The 17,497-nt window shown below is 43.8% G+C and overlaps 1 protein-coding gene across 2 annotated transcripts in view; it reads right to left on the bottom strand.

Moving 5' to 3' along the window:
• gpm6ba (glycoprotein M6Ba) overlaps positions 1–8,082 on the bottom strand; it is a 121,500-nt gene extending 113,418 nt beyond the window's left edge. Inside the window, exon 1 of one of the 2 annotated variants that reach the window (XM_077232268.1) lies at positions 7,686–8,082. In XM_077232268.1, coding sequence (XP_077088383.1) covers positions 7,686–7,749 — 64 coding nt within the window. In that variant the 5' untranslated portion in view covers positions 7,750–8,082. The remainder of the gene's footprint in view (positions 1–7,685) is intronic. The other variant, XM_077232270.1, reaches the window with a different exon arrangement.
• Positions 8,083–17,497: the final 9,415 nt, after the last annotated feature.

Genomic DNA, 17,497 nt, shown 5'->3' with positions numbered 1-17,497 from the left:
GTCTGCCCCCACATTCTGGTCCCCAGGAATATACACTGCCCTCAGGGAGAGTACCTTCCCCAGAGACCACAGATCTGGTGCGCCAGTTTGCAGAGCGGACGCGACCGCAGACCCCCCTGACGGTTCAGATAAGAGACCACTGATGTGTTGTCTGTTCGTACAAGCACATGATGGCCCCTCAGGTCTGGGAGAAACTGTCTCAACGCATTGAAGACAGCCATCATCTCCAAGCAATTGATGTGCCACGAAAGATGATGACTTTTCCACAGACCCTGAACCGAGCGGCCTTCCATTACCGCTCCCCAGCCGGTGAGGGAAGCATCTGTCGAGATCGTAACACGATGGCAAAGAGCTCCCAATACCGGACCCTGGGTTAAGAACCAATGTTTCCTCCATATAATTAAGGCACGAAGGCACCGCCGCGTGACCTTGATCATACGAAGTGGGTTTCCCCTCGGGGAGAACCCTCTGGTCCTTAGCCACCACTGTAAAGGTCTCATGTACAGCAGGCCAAAAGGAATCACGTTGGACGCTGCCGCCAAGAGACCCAACAGTCTCTCGAACTGTTTCACAGTGCGTGACTGGCCTAGCTTTAGCTCTTTGGTGGCTGTCAGGATAGCAGCTACACGAACGGGCGATAGAGTGGCCCGCATCGTCACTGAATCCCATACCACACCAAGGAAAGTGGTTCTCTGTACTGGAGAAAGAACACTCTTCTTGGCGTTGAGCCTCAACCCCAACATCTGCATATGAGCGAGAACGACACCTCGGTGCCGAACCGCCGACTGCTCTGATTCCGCCAGAACCAGCCAGTCGTCGATGTAGTTCAGAATACGTATGCCCTGAAGCCTGAGAGGGGCTAGAGCTGCATCCACGCATTTCGTGAACGTGCGGGGTGATAAAGCTAGACCGAAAGGAAGAACCCGATATTGGTATTCTTTGCCCCCGAAAGAAAACCTTAGGAACTTCCTGTGCTGAGGGAGGATGGAGATATGGAAGTAGGCGTCCTTCAGATCTATCGTGACAAACCAGTCCTCGGATCTGATTTGAGTCGCGATCTGTTTGAGTGTCAGCATCTTGAACTTGAGTTTCTGTACTGAACGATTCAACAGACGAAGATCTAAAATGGGACGCAACCCCCCATCCTTTTTTGGAACAATGAAATAACGGCTGTAAAAACCCGACTCTCTGTCGGGTGAGTACACCTGTTCTATAGCTTCCTTTGCTAACAGGGCCTTTACCTCTTGCTCCATTACCAGAGCCTGCTCGGGATGCACCACTGTGGGCAGCACCCCGTTGTAACGAGGAGGACGAGAACCAAACTGGATTCTGTATCCTTTCTCTACAATCTGCAGGACCCAATGAGAAATATTCGGCAGAAGCTTCCACGCTGCCAGAAAATTTACTAAGGGAACCAGCCTCTCGAGGCTGGTCTCTGGTGTTATCGAGACAGCCAATTCCGGAGCCTGAAACATAATGGCAGGAACTACCTGAACTGGCCGCTCTAAGGCCCCCCTCAGAGGGCGCGAAACCGATGCTGTGCCGCAGCATAGCATCAGCGACTCGCTGGAGACCGCTGCGCCCTGAAGCACCGAGGGTGGCAGGGTTGGCAGAACGGTCTCGTGAGGACCCCGAAATGGAACGGGCACCGTAAAATGAGGTGTACACCGCTCCACTTCGGTCGGGGCTGTCCTCACAGGCCTGATGCGTGAACATCAGGACCTTTTTTTTTTAACCGAAGTCTTCTTCGCCTGAAGAACGGTCCTCAGATCCGGCTTCGACTTAGAAGACTTCGGTTGAGAGGGTTGCGTCTGTCTCCAGTCTCTACGTGGAGGTGCACGAGATGCAACACTCTCTTTCTGATGCACACGATATGATGAGCTCGACGGCTGGGGCTGCTCACGCCCAGCAGCCCCAGGGGGCTGGACACGGCGAGGGATAAACTTTTTAAAAGCGTCAGCTTGTTTTTTAGACTCCTGAAATCTCTCGACGACCGCGTGGACTGCGTCGCCGAAGAGACCAGAAGGTTCAAGCGGAGCATCTAATAAAAAAGCCCGATCTTTTTCTTTAATCTCTGACAGATTTAACCATAAATGTCTCTCAGTAGCTACCAAGGCTGCCATAGACCGCCCAATTGCTCTGGCGGTCTCCTTAGTAGCCCTGAGAGAAAGATCGGTAGCCCGACGAAGTTCTCGAATATCGTCATGAGAAATTCCCTCACTACTATCCAGATCCCCCAGCAGGTCAGCTTGATAAGCCTGAAGCACTGCCATTGTGTGCAGACATGCTCCAGCTTGACCTGCTGCCGTATAAGCTTTGCCCACTAAAACCGAGGTGGCTTTAAGCGGTCTAGTGGGCAAAGCCGAGGCTTTCAGGGACGATGCGGGACCAGGCGAAAGATAGCTGGCTAAATTCTGTTCCGCCTGGGGCATCGCCTCATAACCATACTCTTTTAGCCCTCTTATTCTCGAATAAGTGTTAACTTGAGGGCTAAAAAGTCGTGAAGAGTAAGGTTTATTCCACGATTTCGATATTTCATTATGAAGATCGGGAAAAAAGGGAAGCCCTCGTGGTGGAGATAATGTCGTGGAAGATAAAAAGCGCTCATCTAATTTACTTTTAGGACGAGCGCCTTTATTCTCAGATGGCCATTCAATATTTAATTTCTCTACAGCCCGTGACATAACATCCACCAGCTCATCATATGCTGGGGAAATAAATTGTGAATCTCTTTCCCCCATGTGTGTGCTTTCACTCTCCATACTCATAACATCGACCTCCTCGGAGGAAGAGCATTGAAGTAATGGAGGGCTCTCTCCCCGGGCGGAAGAAACCGCAGTGCGTGCTTCCGACACCGGGGGGAGAGCGCTGGATCTTCCGGGTAAGGAAGGAGAAAAGGCCCGCGGACCCGTCTCCAACCCCTCCGAAAGATCCTTTTGCGATCCCCAGGAATGCATTCTCCGCGCCGCCTCGGCAGACGCGGGTCCTGATCCCTGAGGATCGCGAGCCTGCCCACTCTTTACATCAAAGAGTGACAGGCGAGAGCGGAGCATGCGGAGCGGTAGCATTTCACAGTGTTGACACTCAGCCCCCTCGAAGGCTGAGACCGCATGCTCCACTCCCAAACAAATGACACAAAGCTTGTGTGTGTCCCCACCCGTTAAATAACGCGGGCAGGGAGGAACACACTGCTTGTACACTTGTTTCGCCATAACGTTTCCGAATAAATTGCAACAGACAACAATAAATAGACAGGGACAGTATAACACAGATCGCTTGCTGAGGCAACAGAAGCTAATGCCGGTTTGCACCGGATGTGCTTTTATCAATTCCTGGTCATGACGTCACCCGCCCGTGACGCTCATTCTTTCCATTGGACTAGTTGACATAGATGCTTCAGACGCAGTCACGCTGGGGGCGTTCCCATGGCGTCGATGGACGCATCGTTGAGTTCCCTTCGTAAGGGAACTTAAAATTAGGTACAAATTACTTTGTAATCTATTTGTTTTGGTACCTCTGAAACGAATGCACCTTATTGTATATAAGATATGCATGGTATTTGTGGCCTGCATGCATAAATGAAAAGGAATTAAAAGCATTTTGAACAGAAAAATAAAAACTGTAAAAAGTTTACAAAAAAATGTAAACTTTCCATTAAAGAACTTTCCACCACTGTAAGTTCAACAGTTTATTGAAGACTCTCATCTCAGGTACTCACAAACATTAACACACACAACTGCACACATAAACAGGCAATGTACATCCACACACAAAAAAAAAACGGTTTTACAGTAAATGCTATATTCTCTAGAATTCAAAAGTCTCACTATTCAGGTTTTAGAAATGTGAAAAATACTTCATAGACATAGATCTAGTAATTTTTTTCTGAGTAATTTCCCCACACTGCTATTGAACACTGACACCAAATAAATGTGCCAGTCCCAAGAAAATAAATGTACAAACCTGATAAAAATGCCTTTATTTGAGAGTATCCTTAACATCTATATCGGCAATATTGGCCTAAAGGCTAAAAGCAGACCACAAAATGTATTTTTGTACAGTAGACAATAATGGAAAAAAGAATGTTATTTCCATCATGTGAGCCATTACTGTTCCCAGTCCTACATATTTCCTTATTGCAAAAACAGATGTAAAAAACAATGACTCTAACAGTGAAAAGAGATTATTGCAATTTTCATTGTTATCTCCCCACCTTTAGTCTATATGCCCCTCCCCTTTCATGTCACACGAATGATGGAATCCTTTTGATGTGGAAAGTGCAGGAGTTATGTAAAAAGAGAAGGGCGTGCATGTCACCCCCTCTGTGCATGTGAGATTGAAAATGATCATATTCTCATATGCATATTCTTTCATCATTGGCTTATGTTATGTACTCATTGAGACACATAAACAAGTACCCCATTAAAGGCACAATGAATTGGTCAAATGATGAACAATACTCAGAAAAAGCTTTGAAGGCAATTGAACAAGGTGTATAAAATAAGAAATGAATAAAATTTCAGCATAATTCTGCTCTACAAAAAGACAAATATATTAGCCTCGAAACCTCAGGAATGAGGCTTCAAAACACCTGTTCATCTGGTTTCTTCACATGCACATCTTTGTTCATTCAGTCCATTGTGCATATTCTGATTTATTCAGCAATTAAGAAATATGCAACAATATGCATGTTGTACTGTCTTTATTATTTATTTTACAGTAATGTTAGAAAATGTAGGAATTATTGCTTACTGCAACTATAAGGCCAGGTTTATTTTGTTTTTTTTAAAAAAAGTTTTAAGGCATTTAATTGCGATCGAATTTACTTCTGTATTGTGACACATTGTGGAGTAAAAAAACATTAAAAATCATCAGCTGAACAGGTAAACTCATCTACTAACTAGACCACTTTCCACAGTCTCGTTGAGATTATAATGGCGCGCTGCAAACTATTATATCTCAAACTTTCAGTGAAAATGTTTAACAAAGACTGAAAGAGTTGTCACAAGCTTAGTGTCGTTGAAAGTCATTCGACTGTGGTGTAGTTTGTTTATACCCTACATTTAGCTTTTGACTTTTTTCATTTGTGAAAATCATCTCAATGAACAAAACATGTAAGAATCATAAGATTTTGTTAGTCAGCGACCTTATTTTCTGCAATACTCCAAAAGCCAGTGTAAAAATCTTATTGCGTTTTTGTCGAGGGAACCAAAGGTGATGCAAACTTCCGGGTTGGTCTACAAAAATAAGTCATCCCTGCGCCACTCTATTCCCGATTAACAAAAGTTCTGTCCTACATTTATTTTTCTTGTTCGGGAACCTCCGGTATGCATAACAACTTGGAAGAAAAAACGATTGCAACTTCCGTTTCATGCCGACTTTAACTGCAGAGCAGTTACATCAAAGGAAGGACAAGAAGTCACATCACAGGAAGAGCAAGTTGTGACTACTAGAGCAAAAAAGTTATATAAAAATGTTATTGCTGCCTTAAAGTGAGAATTCACAAATGGCAAGATGGTCTTTTAATAAAAGTAGAAACGTGAATCTGTGTGACATGACTAGAGAAAAGAGAGAAAAGGGGCTGCGCCCTTAATGTACCCATAATGCACTTTTGCTTTTGGAGCAGGCCGACAGTAGGTTAAACAAAATGCATTTGATGCAGTTTGCGTCATCCGGCAAACTTTTGCTGGCAAATAAACAAGGATGTCTGGGTACAGGGAACACAGAGGGGAGCGCAGGCTCGGCGGGACGAGACTCAGGCGGGACGGTCTCGGCAGGATGAGACTCAGGAAGGGCACTGGCGAGATCCTCTTCTCCTAAGCAGACGGTGAAGGGAGAGTTACAGCTCGCCAGCACCCACTCCACAAAGGCAGCAAAGTTATCTCGCGGACCTTCTCCGGTTAACTGATCTGCATACGTCGTTCAAGCTCACCTTGAAAAACGTGTGTTAAATGAGCAGTCTCTAGAAAGGACCGCATGTGTTCCTCCAAAGTTTGCTTCTCCTGCTCTAAATACAGGAGGAGGACAGCGGGGATATCCATTTTAGAGCAGTCGGTTCTTCTGTCAAGGGTGTCCTGAAGAACAGGAAGGAGTCCAAAGTTCAAATTTAAACTTTTACTAATTCCAAATAACACAAACAGGTACAGGCAGGCAAATGGGCAGAGGGTGTACACACGAGCTAGGGGCAAAATTGGTCAAAATTTAATATGAGAGAGAGGATAAGAATGCGGTAGAAAGAATAAAGGCATATGGAATTATCTGCTTAAATGTCATGATTTTATCAGCAGTGAATATTAACAAAGATGGATTAGATCTCATTAGATCATTCAAGGCTTGAAACATATATGACATAACCAGTCGGTGGAGTGGATGAGCAGCCTCCTTGTTGCTTTGATGCTTGTGGAGAACTTGGACTTCATAACTCATAAATCCATAACTCAGTCAACATAAAAGTACATGCCTACACAAAAATAGTCCAGAAAAATGTAAATTCTGGTGGGGGTCAAGTGGGAGGCAGGGATATTATTCTTTAGAGCACAACTTGTTATAAGATGTTTTTATTATCATAAATCCTGAACCAATATCATCGTTCAACTCAGAAATCACAAATAACCTGTATTACAAGATTTATGTAGAGTGCAGTGCTTTGATTACATATTTTGTTTTTGTTTTCCAGGGGATCAGGTGCTGTAGGTTACACTAAAGTGCTCAGCCTTTACATATTCAAAGCATGCATTCTATTTTCGTATGATGCTTTTATTTTCTACTGTAAGCTGTAAAACAACCCAGATAGCACAAGTCTATTTGCTGTGATGTTTACATCTGGAAGACGTATTTTAAAGAGTGTTTGCTCATCTGCAATACGTCTATAGGATGTTTCCTGTCAGATGTCAAATAGACGTTTAGAAGATGTCTTTAAGATGTAATGATTTAGAATGCATGTTAAACTGACATTGATATCTGACAGGAAACGTCCTGTAGACGTATTGCAGATGAGCAAACACTCTTAAAAATACGTCTTCCAGATGTAAACATCACATCAAATAGACTTGTGTTAAAAAAAATTAGGAAAATATAATATAATAAAAACAGGAATTCGTCCATTGGTTTTAGCAGCGAACACTACAGCAATGTAAACAACATATTCAATAGCATACAATGCGACACCTCCACCTCGTCACCATCAACAATAGGCTACTATCGACACCAAGACAACACTACATTTAGAATATGCTCGAAATGTAATGATATATAGTTATTTCATATGGATGAATCCATATGGTCCAAAAACAAAGAAATGTTCTTCTTTTTTTCCTTTTTTGCTTAGGGGAAATCACTAAGGTAACAGGAGCAGCTGTTATTCAACATCATCATCACTCGCAGCAATGGAAACGGCTTTCCAAAGACGCAGAGGAAAGATTTGACATCACCAGCGCTCCAAAGGTGCCTAGATAAAACATACGCATTCCCTAATCGAATTAACGGCGTAAAAGCACTTTAATGATAAGTGAATTACACGATGAGGATCACAAGCACTTCAATCAATAAAATATTCGATCCATTCACAATCAACGGATTGCGTTCAAGCGAAGCCTACGCAAATAGGTTAAGCCGCTCTCTAAACATCTAGCACAATCATCCGAGTCGAAGTACAAAACAGAAAACGATTACACACAGTTACAAACCTTTACTTTCTTCCCTTTCATCTTGATTATCCTCAGCCGTCGATTCTGGCTTCATCCCGTCCATTTGGAAACGAGTATTTTGAATATATTCCCTTTGCCTGCTCTCTCGCTCCAATACAGGAGTAACGTTATATCACAGCCACCTCAAATATTTTGTCAGATCGGATATCGCTTTGATAAATTGTTCATAAACGATAAGAGCTCAGCCGAAGAGGGTCTCACTTAAAGGCTTAGAGAAGACTATAGCATAAGCAGATACGCTGAGGAGAGAGAATCCGTAATGAGGATGAACATGAACAGACCGTAATGAACAGTCACTCCACTGCCAGTCAGGTTGACATAAACAGATAGTCCCAGCTGTAAACAGTCACACATGCTCGCTCTCTCTCTCTCTCTCTCTCTCTCTCTCTCTCTCTCTCTCTCTCTCTCTCTCTCTCTCCCTGTCCTCCTCCCTCTCCACAATGATGGGAGGACAGAAATGAATAAACAGTACTTATTAGGACAGGGGTCACAAAGATGGATTAAAAGTGATGTGTGCACAAGACGCTTCAACAATTATTTTATTCCAAACATCCACATTTAGATGGTATGCTTGGGTTTTATAATAATAATAATAATAATAAAATAATACAATGGTCCAACAAAGAAATACCATCTGTCTGGAATCCTCTTAAACAGTATTAATTCTCATGCATGACCTACTGCTGCATTCAGCTTAACAAAAGACTTGCACATACTGGGAAAATACAACTGTCTGGGAAAGAGAGCACACTAAATACCATCTCTATCATTACCATTTAAGGATAGAGTCTTAAAAACCCAGAGAGTATATAAGGTCGTATTTCAACAGTCCCCTTGGTAAAAAGCAGACACTCACGACACCAGGAGTATCACATCTTGATCCTGAAAGAGGTGGCACCCCAAAGGTTATAATAATGAACGTATGCTTGCATGGACAGAACATGATTTTACTTTTGTGAAATATGCAGTAAAATGACTTGACCCATAAAATGTCTAATGATGGATTTTGATTTATCACCCAAGATTTTACACCCATTGCTCCTATGCTGTGTTTGTTTCATTTAATCTTCAGTTTTATCTTAATGATTATTTATTTTACAGTATTTTGGAACCAAATGGTTTTAGCTGTCTCCTCAAACTGATGTAGGAAGCATTATGCTTTTAAACACTTTCCCAGACCATTACCATAAAAAATTCACTGAAAAAGGCGTAAAGAGATTACTATCCACCCCATTCAAACACCTACCCTCCCCAGGCATCAAACACACAGCAAGTAAAGGAATGCAAACAGTAGTGGATGTGCTGTAAACAATCTCATACTTCTGGAAGCAATTTAGAGTTCTTACCTACCTTAAAGTGTCAAATTTTACAAACAATTTTAGGATGAAATATACAGTTTGTGTTAACAAATTTGAGCCCAGAAAGTTAATCTTTAACTTCCTGGAGGAAAGCAACCAACAATCCGCCAGGTTTGGTGGATGGGGAAGAGAATTGTATAGTGTATAATGTACTGTGTTGCATTATGGGAACAAATCAGGAAATTAATTAATGTGTATTTCATATTTTCACTGAAAAATATGTGCCATAACATGATTTAGTTTCACCAATAGTTTTTGATTTGCACTCAAAGGTGTCCCTTCTTTTATTTATTATGTCATCACAAGTAACATTTAAGACTATTGGGGGGTGGAACCAACTACAATAGAAACCAATGGAACACACTGAACCTTGTCATGAGGTGGAGCTCTCTTAAGAATCCTGGTGATGGATTTTCTCTGACATACTACAATAATCTCAAAATCTGTAGGCCACTGTCACAGATTAAGTGTTTGTCTGGTAGATGAGAGATGGTGTCTGGCACAGTTTATCTTCTTATTGCAAATAAATAAACAAACAAACAAATAATAATAATTTGGCTGTTTTTACAAACACACAAGCATAAAGCTATTATTTTTTATCAGAGATACAGTATCTGAGAATTATTTTGTTTTATTTAGCAGACGGCAACCACAACACACTTTGGCCTAACTGGTCCCTAAACCATATAATAAGCACAAAATCATTAGACTGTTGCGATGATGTCACAGACATGAAAAAACTGTATTTTTAACTGTATTTAAGTTTAACTGTATTTAAATACCATAAATTACCATAGAATAGTAACATAAAAAGTCAACACTGAACTCACCATTTATCTTCTTAATACACATTCCTGGTTTTATTGTGCACACTTCATCAGTCCGGGGGGGACAATTATTCAAAAACATAATTACATAGTTCTGGCATGAAACTCTGAATGGTGCAGCAATCATGTCGTTAGCTACTTAGCACAGCTGATTTGTTTCTGTTGCATCAGCGGCCAATGAGCTTGCTGCTCAAATATTCAAATACTTTTTGAATTGTTTGCTGTTAACAGTTCACAGCGCGCTTTCAGAACGCTCCCCCTTCCCCAGCTCCACCCAGTATATACAGTAGATCTTCTACGGGGTTAATTTATGTATGTTACATGTGCAGTAGCATGACTTACATGCTCACAGCGATGTCTGTGAATGTATTCGCAATAGCAAGTCTCAGCAGCAGCAGCGTAGCAGATCTATTCCGCCAAGAACAAAATACATTATCATTGTATTATCCATTACCATGCCAATATCTATTACCATACCAATCTCCCGAGAGTTGTCATGAAAGAATAATAATTATGTATATTCTGACCTTTTCCTTTTGAATGATGTGTTAATAGCTTTTTAGGGGCACTTTTCTCACCTTCATTTCACATGAATGAGAGACAGAGTTAAAATAGGACCTCAAGCTGGGACTCAAACTCAAGTCACCTAATACGCTACTGCACTGTGTGTCAGAGCACTCATGAGGCTATGGCTCTGAAGTTAAAGGGTTAGAGCACCCAATAATGAAATTTCTGTCATTAATTACTCATCCTCATGTCATTCAAACCCCTAAGATCTATGTTCATCTTTGGCTCAACCTGGCAGAGATGTGGGAAGTGGAGAAAGTGCGCTTTCTCGATGCCTGCCAAACCTGCCAGCATTTTAAACCAGCCAAGCGCTTCCCCTTTCCAAAGCACAGGGTCTCCGGCCTAAACTTACACTGGACCCGGAGCCTCTGAAGCCGTCCTAATCCAGCAGTTCAGGCGGATGGAGATGTTCTGATTGCAAACAACGGGCCCTGCACTATATATGTGGAGTGGTTGCTGGCTTCCTGCGGATCAGCGTTCCCCATCGAGGATGCCGTCAGCCCAACTCAGACCACCCCCATCCAGTGCCCAGCCAGAGACTTCCCAAACGACGAGGATCGACGGCCTGAGCCCACCGCAGGCATCGCCAGGGAGACCGCCGTGACGTACGAGCCCGCGCCCACAATAGCGACCGAGGATCACATCGCCACAGAGCGCGCCTGACCAGGTGTGTGAGCCAGCTGAACTATCCATCGCTGAGGGCTGGGCTTCGAGGGTTCGGAGGTGAGCCCTGCCCACCCCCCTGTACTGAGAGTGAGTTTTTGGCCAAGACATTGTATTATTTTGAGTTTGGAGAGGACATTATTCTTGCCCTAGTACTATCACCCGATCCAGTCTTTCTTCTACCTATCTCGCTGGCCCCGCCCAGCCCCCCTCTCCCACCACCTCTCCAGACAATTTCAAACGGTCTATTCTTTGGGGGTTTCTGCATTGGTCTTCAGGCTCTTCCCCATTTCTTCCCCAGCCATCAATACCACCCAGTTATCACTGTCTCCCATCAGTCCCTCTGTACCACCCCTGCCTTCTCTCAGTAGCGTGGCAGCATCATGGACCTGTCGGGAGCCATATCCTCCTGGGCATGAGGAGCCTGATCTGCCTTGAAACTCCACCCTGGCTCCTGTGCCTGTGCTCCTTCCGCCCTCGACCTCTGCGTTGAACATCGGCCATTTAGTCTCGCCCGGACTCCCTCGGCACGTCGGTTACACCTGGGTCAGACATCGCTTCGCCTCTGCTGCGGACTTGCAGACCGTCCACTGCTCTCTGGTCCTCCACCCCTTCGGCTGTGGCTTGATCTGCCCTACCTCAGGCTTCGCCTCCATCCTCTGTCGCTCCAACTCGCCCTCAGACCTCCAGATCCCCACCTCGATCTCAGGAGGTCGTCGCTGCGGCTCCATCACAGCCGTCTAGATCGTCGTCATCTCTGTACCACCTCGGCTGCACAGTAGGCTCCATCCACGCCGTCATTGCCACCTGTCATCCCCATGGCAGCCCTCATCAGTATTCCTCCATGGCTCCTCCCTCTAATAACGCCACCGTGGGGCACTCCCCTGGCTGTGGCCTGGATGAACAGCCTTCATCCTCTGCTTAAGGTCATCCCTTGGCTCACTCCACCTTCATCACCACCCTGGACTCACCTGTATATATGTTTGGTTCTGTTTCAGTTTAGGTCTGGTGTAGTCAGTAAATGGCTGTGTTGTATGTTGCCCACTTCCTGTTCTGTTTGGATTACCTTTTGGATTTATTAAATATTATCTATTTACTTTCATCGTCGTTTTGAAATGTTGTGTGACGTGATTAGAAACCAAATTTCTTTGTTATAGGAGGCCCTGTGTGCGAAGATTCTGGACTTCAGCCAACATTCAGACTTCGTGTCAGTAATCTTATTCAAGGTGGAAATAGGGCGCTTATTTACAGGAAGTTTACTGACTTTTTTGATGAAGTCAGTGCTGCTTATGGGAATTTACTGATGCACACTGACATCAGATAGATGAGCCGTGGGAAGTGTCTGGAAAGATTCTTTGCGCTGCGCACCGAAATCCCTGTGTTTCTGGAGGACCATATCAAGTCGGACACAGCTTACTGCAGCAAACTACGGGATCCAGAATTTCTTTGCAACATGGCCTTCCTCATAGATATGACCACACATCTGAAAAATCTCAGTCTGTTTCAAACCTCTATGTGCATTGTTCATATGAACGCTTTTCAGCATAAACTTAACCTTTTTCACAACAGATTTTCATCCGATTCAGTAAAATTGACACACTTCTGCCTGCGAGGAGATGTGCAAAGATGCTCCTGAATGCAAGATGTTTTTTTGCCAAGTACAGAAAAGAAATCAAAAGTCATATTTTTACAACTCATATTAGCTGCCATACATCAAATCAAACCAACATGTGCTGGAGATTTTCCTTTGTCTCATGTAAAAGACTGTATTGCTGTATCTCAGACAGACACCAGGTCAAATCAGGTTAAATCAGGTCAAATCAGGTTAAATTAGGTCAAAAGGGTCTGTGAGGATGGAAAAGTACCTAACAAGATCAGAGAGAAGATGTGTATAGGTAGTTGATAAGATGGTACTAAAAACGTTAATTAAAAATGATGGAGTATAGGTAGTTGATAAGATGGTACTAAAAACATTAATTAAAAATGATGGATGGCACTAGAGCACTGCAGGTGCAGGGAATCATGTGACCTCAGCTAGATAGCTGATTGGCTACCTAGTGATAAGAAAAGGAGTAAGACCTGGGGACTCATTTATAACCATTGCGTACGCACAAAACAGGCCCTGAAAGAGGCGTACGCCACTTACGACGCACAAGTTGTGATTTATAAAAACAAACTTGACGGGAAAATTTGCGCACCTGCACGCAAACTCTGACCCATGCGTACAAACATTTTGGAGATGGAGCAGTTTGGCGACACACCGATGGTGAGCTGGAGTTAAATGTCTTTTTGGTCACTTTTAGACAGAAAATCTAAAGAAAATTATACATATAGGCCTACAGAAAGATAATACAAATATAATTTCACAAACCAAGCCTATCACATGAAGCAAACATCCGTTCCTCCTTAAATGTCCGCGCCAGCGGGCGCGTTTGGGTATTTAGTGAAACTGACGCATAGCATAACGCATCTAAAACCGTAAATCTTCATTATAAGTCCTAATCATAAATACAGTTCATGTTCACAATAACAGTTTAAATAAATAAAACAATGATTTAAACTTTGTTTTACTTCTGTTGTAAAGATTTCTGATTAATGTAGTTAAACACTTAAATTACATGAAATCATTACTGAGAAGTTACAAAAATTTTTATATTCAATAAATAGAAATATTTGTTGTGGATGCAGTGCTTTCGAACACTTTTCCTCTTGCATGCTGTGTTTTAATGTTTTAACTAAAGAGATAATTGCTTATCATGATAATAGCAGATTGTCTGAGAAAATGGTTTCGTGCAAATAATGCACAACAAGGTCTATCTGTTTCCATTAAAAACATAAATCAATTAAAAATACTCTTTGGCCAGTGGAAAAGATTAAGAAAAACTTTCTCCGAAATGTATTCTATACTATTTGATTTATTTATTCAAAAACAAGGCAAAGATAGGCTACTAGTTTTTATTAATGTAACTAATGTGACAGCACAGCCGCATTTCATATTTTCCTAATGTCTTGTACCGTTAAACATGTTATCACGTGGATGAATAATCATATGCAAATGATATGCAGATGAGGATATGCATAGTAAAACTAGGCATTGTAAGCTCCATGTATGGTTGTTTCGGGGAGGAGACGCATGTGCGCACAATCTTCCGCTAACTGGGATTTATAAAGTGAATTCTGCGCAGGTTCTGGCGTAAGTACGGTTTTATAAGTCTGAATATTTTTTTGCGTACGCCATTTTTAGCTTTCTGGCGCACGAACACTTTTAGTAAGGATCCTACGCAAAGTTTGCTGAATCGATTGCTGAATTGTACTACCTGATCGATTGCTGTTCCTGATCGATTGCTCCTGTCTGCCTAGCTGCCTGCTGTGTTTTGTTTGCTTCGAGGCTGTAAGCTCCGTCTAAGCCTCGTATTAGCTTTGTATTTCTTTCTGTTTTGAACCATCATTTACTACCATTTCTAGTTGTTTATACTACTAAATACAGCTTAGACAACATCTCAGATTAACCTGACATCGCTAGCATCCATTATTGTTAGCACAAAACGCTAGTAACTCGCTAGCCTGTTAACGCGCCACCCGTGCGCTCAGTTATTTATTTGTTTTTCTCTCGCGCGCCTCTGAGTTCATAAAGAGCCCAGGTGAGTAAGAATCAGTCAACAAATACGGTGAGTAATGTCTTGTCCTGTTATTGTCACCTGCACTTCATGTTACATGTTTAGCATAGACTTCCCCATCGGCAATATAGGGTTTATAGGTGATAAATGCAAGGAAACAGTCAGGCTGATGGAGAAGATTTCAGAATTAGAAACACGCCTCCAAACTTTAATTGAGGATAGTAAGTGTGCTAGAGGTTTAGATTCTATTTTGGATGCGCCTAGCATAGTGAACTCTTTACATGATTCGGTTCCGGCTGAATTATTGCCTGTGCAGCCAGGCAGATGGGTGACAGTGAGGAATCGTTCTAGTCGCGGATCCAAAAACCACTCTTCCGTTCCGATTACCACAACAAATCGATTTGCCCCACTCAGTGAAACACCCACTGAGAATTCTGTTGATTGTGCCCTGGTAATTGGTGATTCGATCACACGGAACATGAAAATAGGGACACCAGCCAACATAGTCACATGTTTGCCAGGAGCCAGAGCGCCTGACATCAAAGCAGATTTAAAAGTGCTGGCTAATGCTAATCGTAAATTCTCTAAGATTGTTATTCACGTCGGCACTAATGAATCTCGACTCCGCCAGTCGGAGAATACCAAAATTAATATTAAAGAGGTGTTTGAACTCGCAAGTACGATGTCAGGCACTGTAATTTGCTCTGGCCCCCTTCCTGTTCGAATGAGTGATGAGATAGTTAGCAGATTGTCATGACTCAATGGCTGGCTGTCTAAGTGGTGTCCGCAAAATAATATAGAATTCATAGACAATTGGAAAAGTTTTTGGGGCAAACCTGACCTGTTGAAAAGAGATGGTATTCATCCCTCCTGGGATGGTGCTGCTCTTCTCTCTAGTAATTTGGCTCATAGTCTTAGAGACAAAACATGACAATCTGGGGCTCAGGTCAGGAAGCAGACAAACTGGATAAACCGACCGTCTGCTAGCGGCCTCGCGTCACCAAGGTCAGATAAATCCCATCACATAGAGCCTCTTTCACCTAGATATCATCATATAGAGACTGTGTCTGTTCCCCGAATTTGGAAATCCAAAAAAAGTCCAAATCCAAACTAAGGTTAGAAATGTAATTGGTATTCAATAAATAAAAAATAGATATAATACAGATGAGCAAACGATAAAGCTTGGGTTGCTGAATATTCGATCCCTTACTTCAAAAGCGCTCATTGTCACGGTTTATAAATTCACTGTTTCCTTTTTGTCTCGTGTTTCTGTTGTTATGTGTGGGTGTGTGGGAATGGGCGTTGCCACTCCATTCACTGATCAGCGATCCAGCTGAGCGTACTCATCTCACCAGCTGCAGCCCATTCACTCGCCTACTTAATCTCACCACATTCTCCTCTCATTGTCAGATCGTTGTGTGATGTCTCTCGTGCGTGTTGGTCCTGGTCTTGTCGGAGTTTCAGTTCGTGTCCTGTTCCTGTCTTCGTGTTCCTTGGATTACCTCACCACTCGGCACTCATCACCTCACCACTCAACTACCGGACACCTGGTCATCACCACTCTACAACCGGACGCCTGATAATCTAGTCCCTGCGTCACCAGTGTTCTTGTGTTTTCTGACCTTTAAATAAATAGAGTTACTTGCATCCTTGCTTCCTCGTTTTTGATCGTGATAGAACGATCTGACCAACTATGGAAGCAGCAGGTGAATCTACACCACTGGAGGAGTTCGTGCATTCCAGCATTCAACGGATGGATCATCTAGAGAAGATCCTTGAATGAGACGGCTCGCGCCGTTCAAGCGCTGGTGACGCAGGTGTCCGAGCTCACCCAGCAAGTACATCTGCTACGAGTTCCCACTGCGCCACCCACACCAGCCGTTCCTCACATCCCACCTGAAGAGGCACCCCAGTCAGAGCCCCGCCTACCAGTTCCCCAGACATATGATGGTGAGCCTAACTTTTGTAGAGCATTTCTCACTCGTTGCTCAATGCACTTTTCTCTACAGCCCCGGACTTTTCTTCAGGAGAGAACCAAAGTGGCTTTTGTGCTCACGCTTCTGACTGGGAGAGGGGCACTCTGGGGAACGGCGGTGTGGGAGAACCAAGATCCATGCTGCGCCTCGTTCCAAACACTCGCCGCCGAAATGAGAAGAGTGTTCGATAGAGCGGTCTCCGGGAGAGAAGCGGCTCGGATGCTTGCGGAACTCAAACAAGGCGAGAAGTCGGTATCGGATTACTCCATTGAGTTCAGAACCCTGGCGGCAGAGTGTCACTGGAACGAGGAGGCGCAGTGGGACATGTTCCTGCATGGGCTGGCTGACCGCGTTCAAAGGGAGATATACGCCCTGGACCTACCCACCTCTCTAAATGAGCTAATAGATCTAGCCCTTCGAGTGGATGCGAGACTGACCAGAGTGGAACGCAGAACACTGTCTAGCCGGAGCTTGGGAGGGACCGAGAGTCAGCGGTCCAGCGGCGGGGACGCGGTCAGCCCCGTCTACGATCACGAGCCCATGCAGGTCGGGCGAGCTCGGCTTTCCCGGGAGGAGAAGGAAAGGCGGAGATCCCAAGGACTCTGCCTTTACTGCGGGGCAGCAGGTCATTTCGCCTACAACTGCCCAGTAAAAGGCCAAGCCCGACAGTAAGTATGAGGCTACTGTCGGGTGGGATCTCCGCTGAAAAGACCTCATCTACATCTACGCTCCTTCCGGTAAGACTAAGATGGTCAGGCCACAATCACGACTGTCATGCACTGG

The sequence above is a fragment of the Siphateles boraxobius genome, unplaced genomic scaffold, assembly GCF_051911475.1.
Source record: "Siphateles boraxobius isolate OS27281-9 unplaced genomic scaffold, OSU_SipBor_1 17, whole genome shotgun sequence".
NCBI lineage: Eukaryota > Metazoa > Chordata > Actinopteri > Cypriniformes > Leuciscidae > Siphateles > Siphateles boraxobius.
This window is presented reverse-complemented; position numbering and strand designations above follow the sequence as displayed.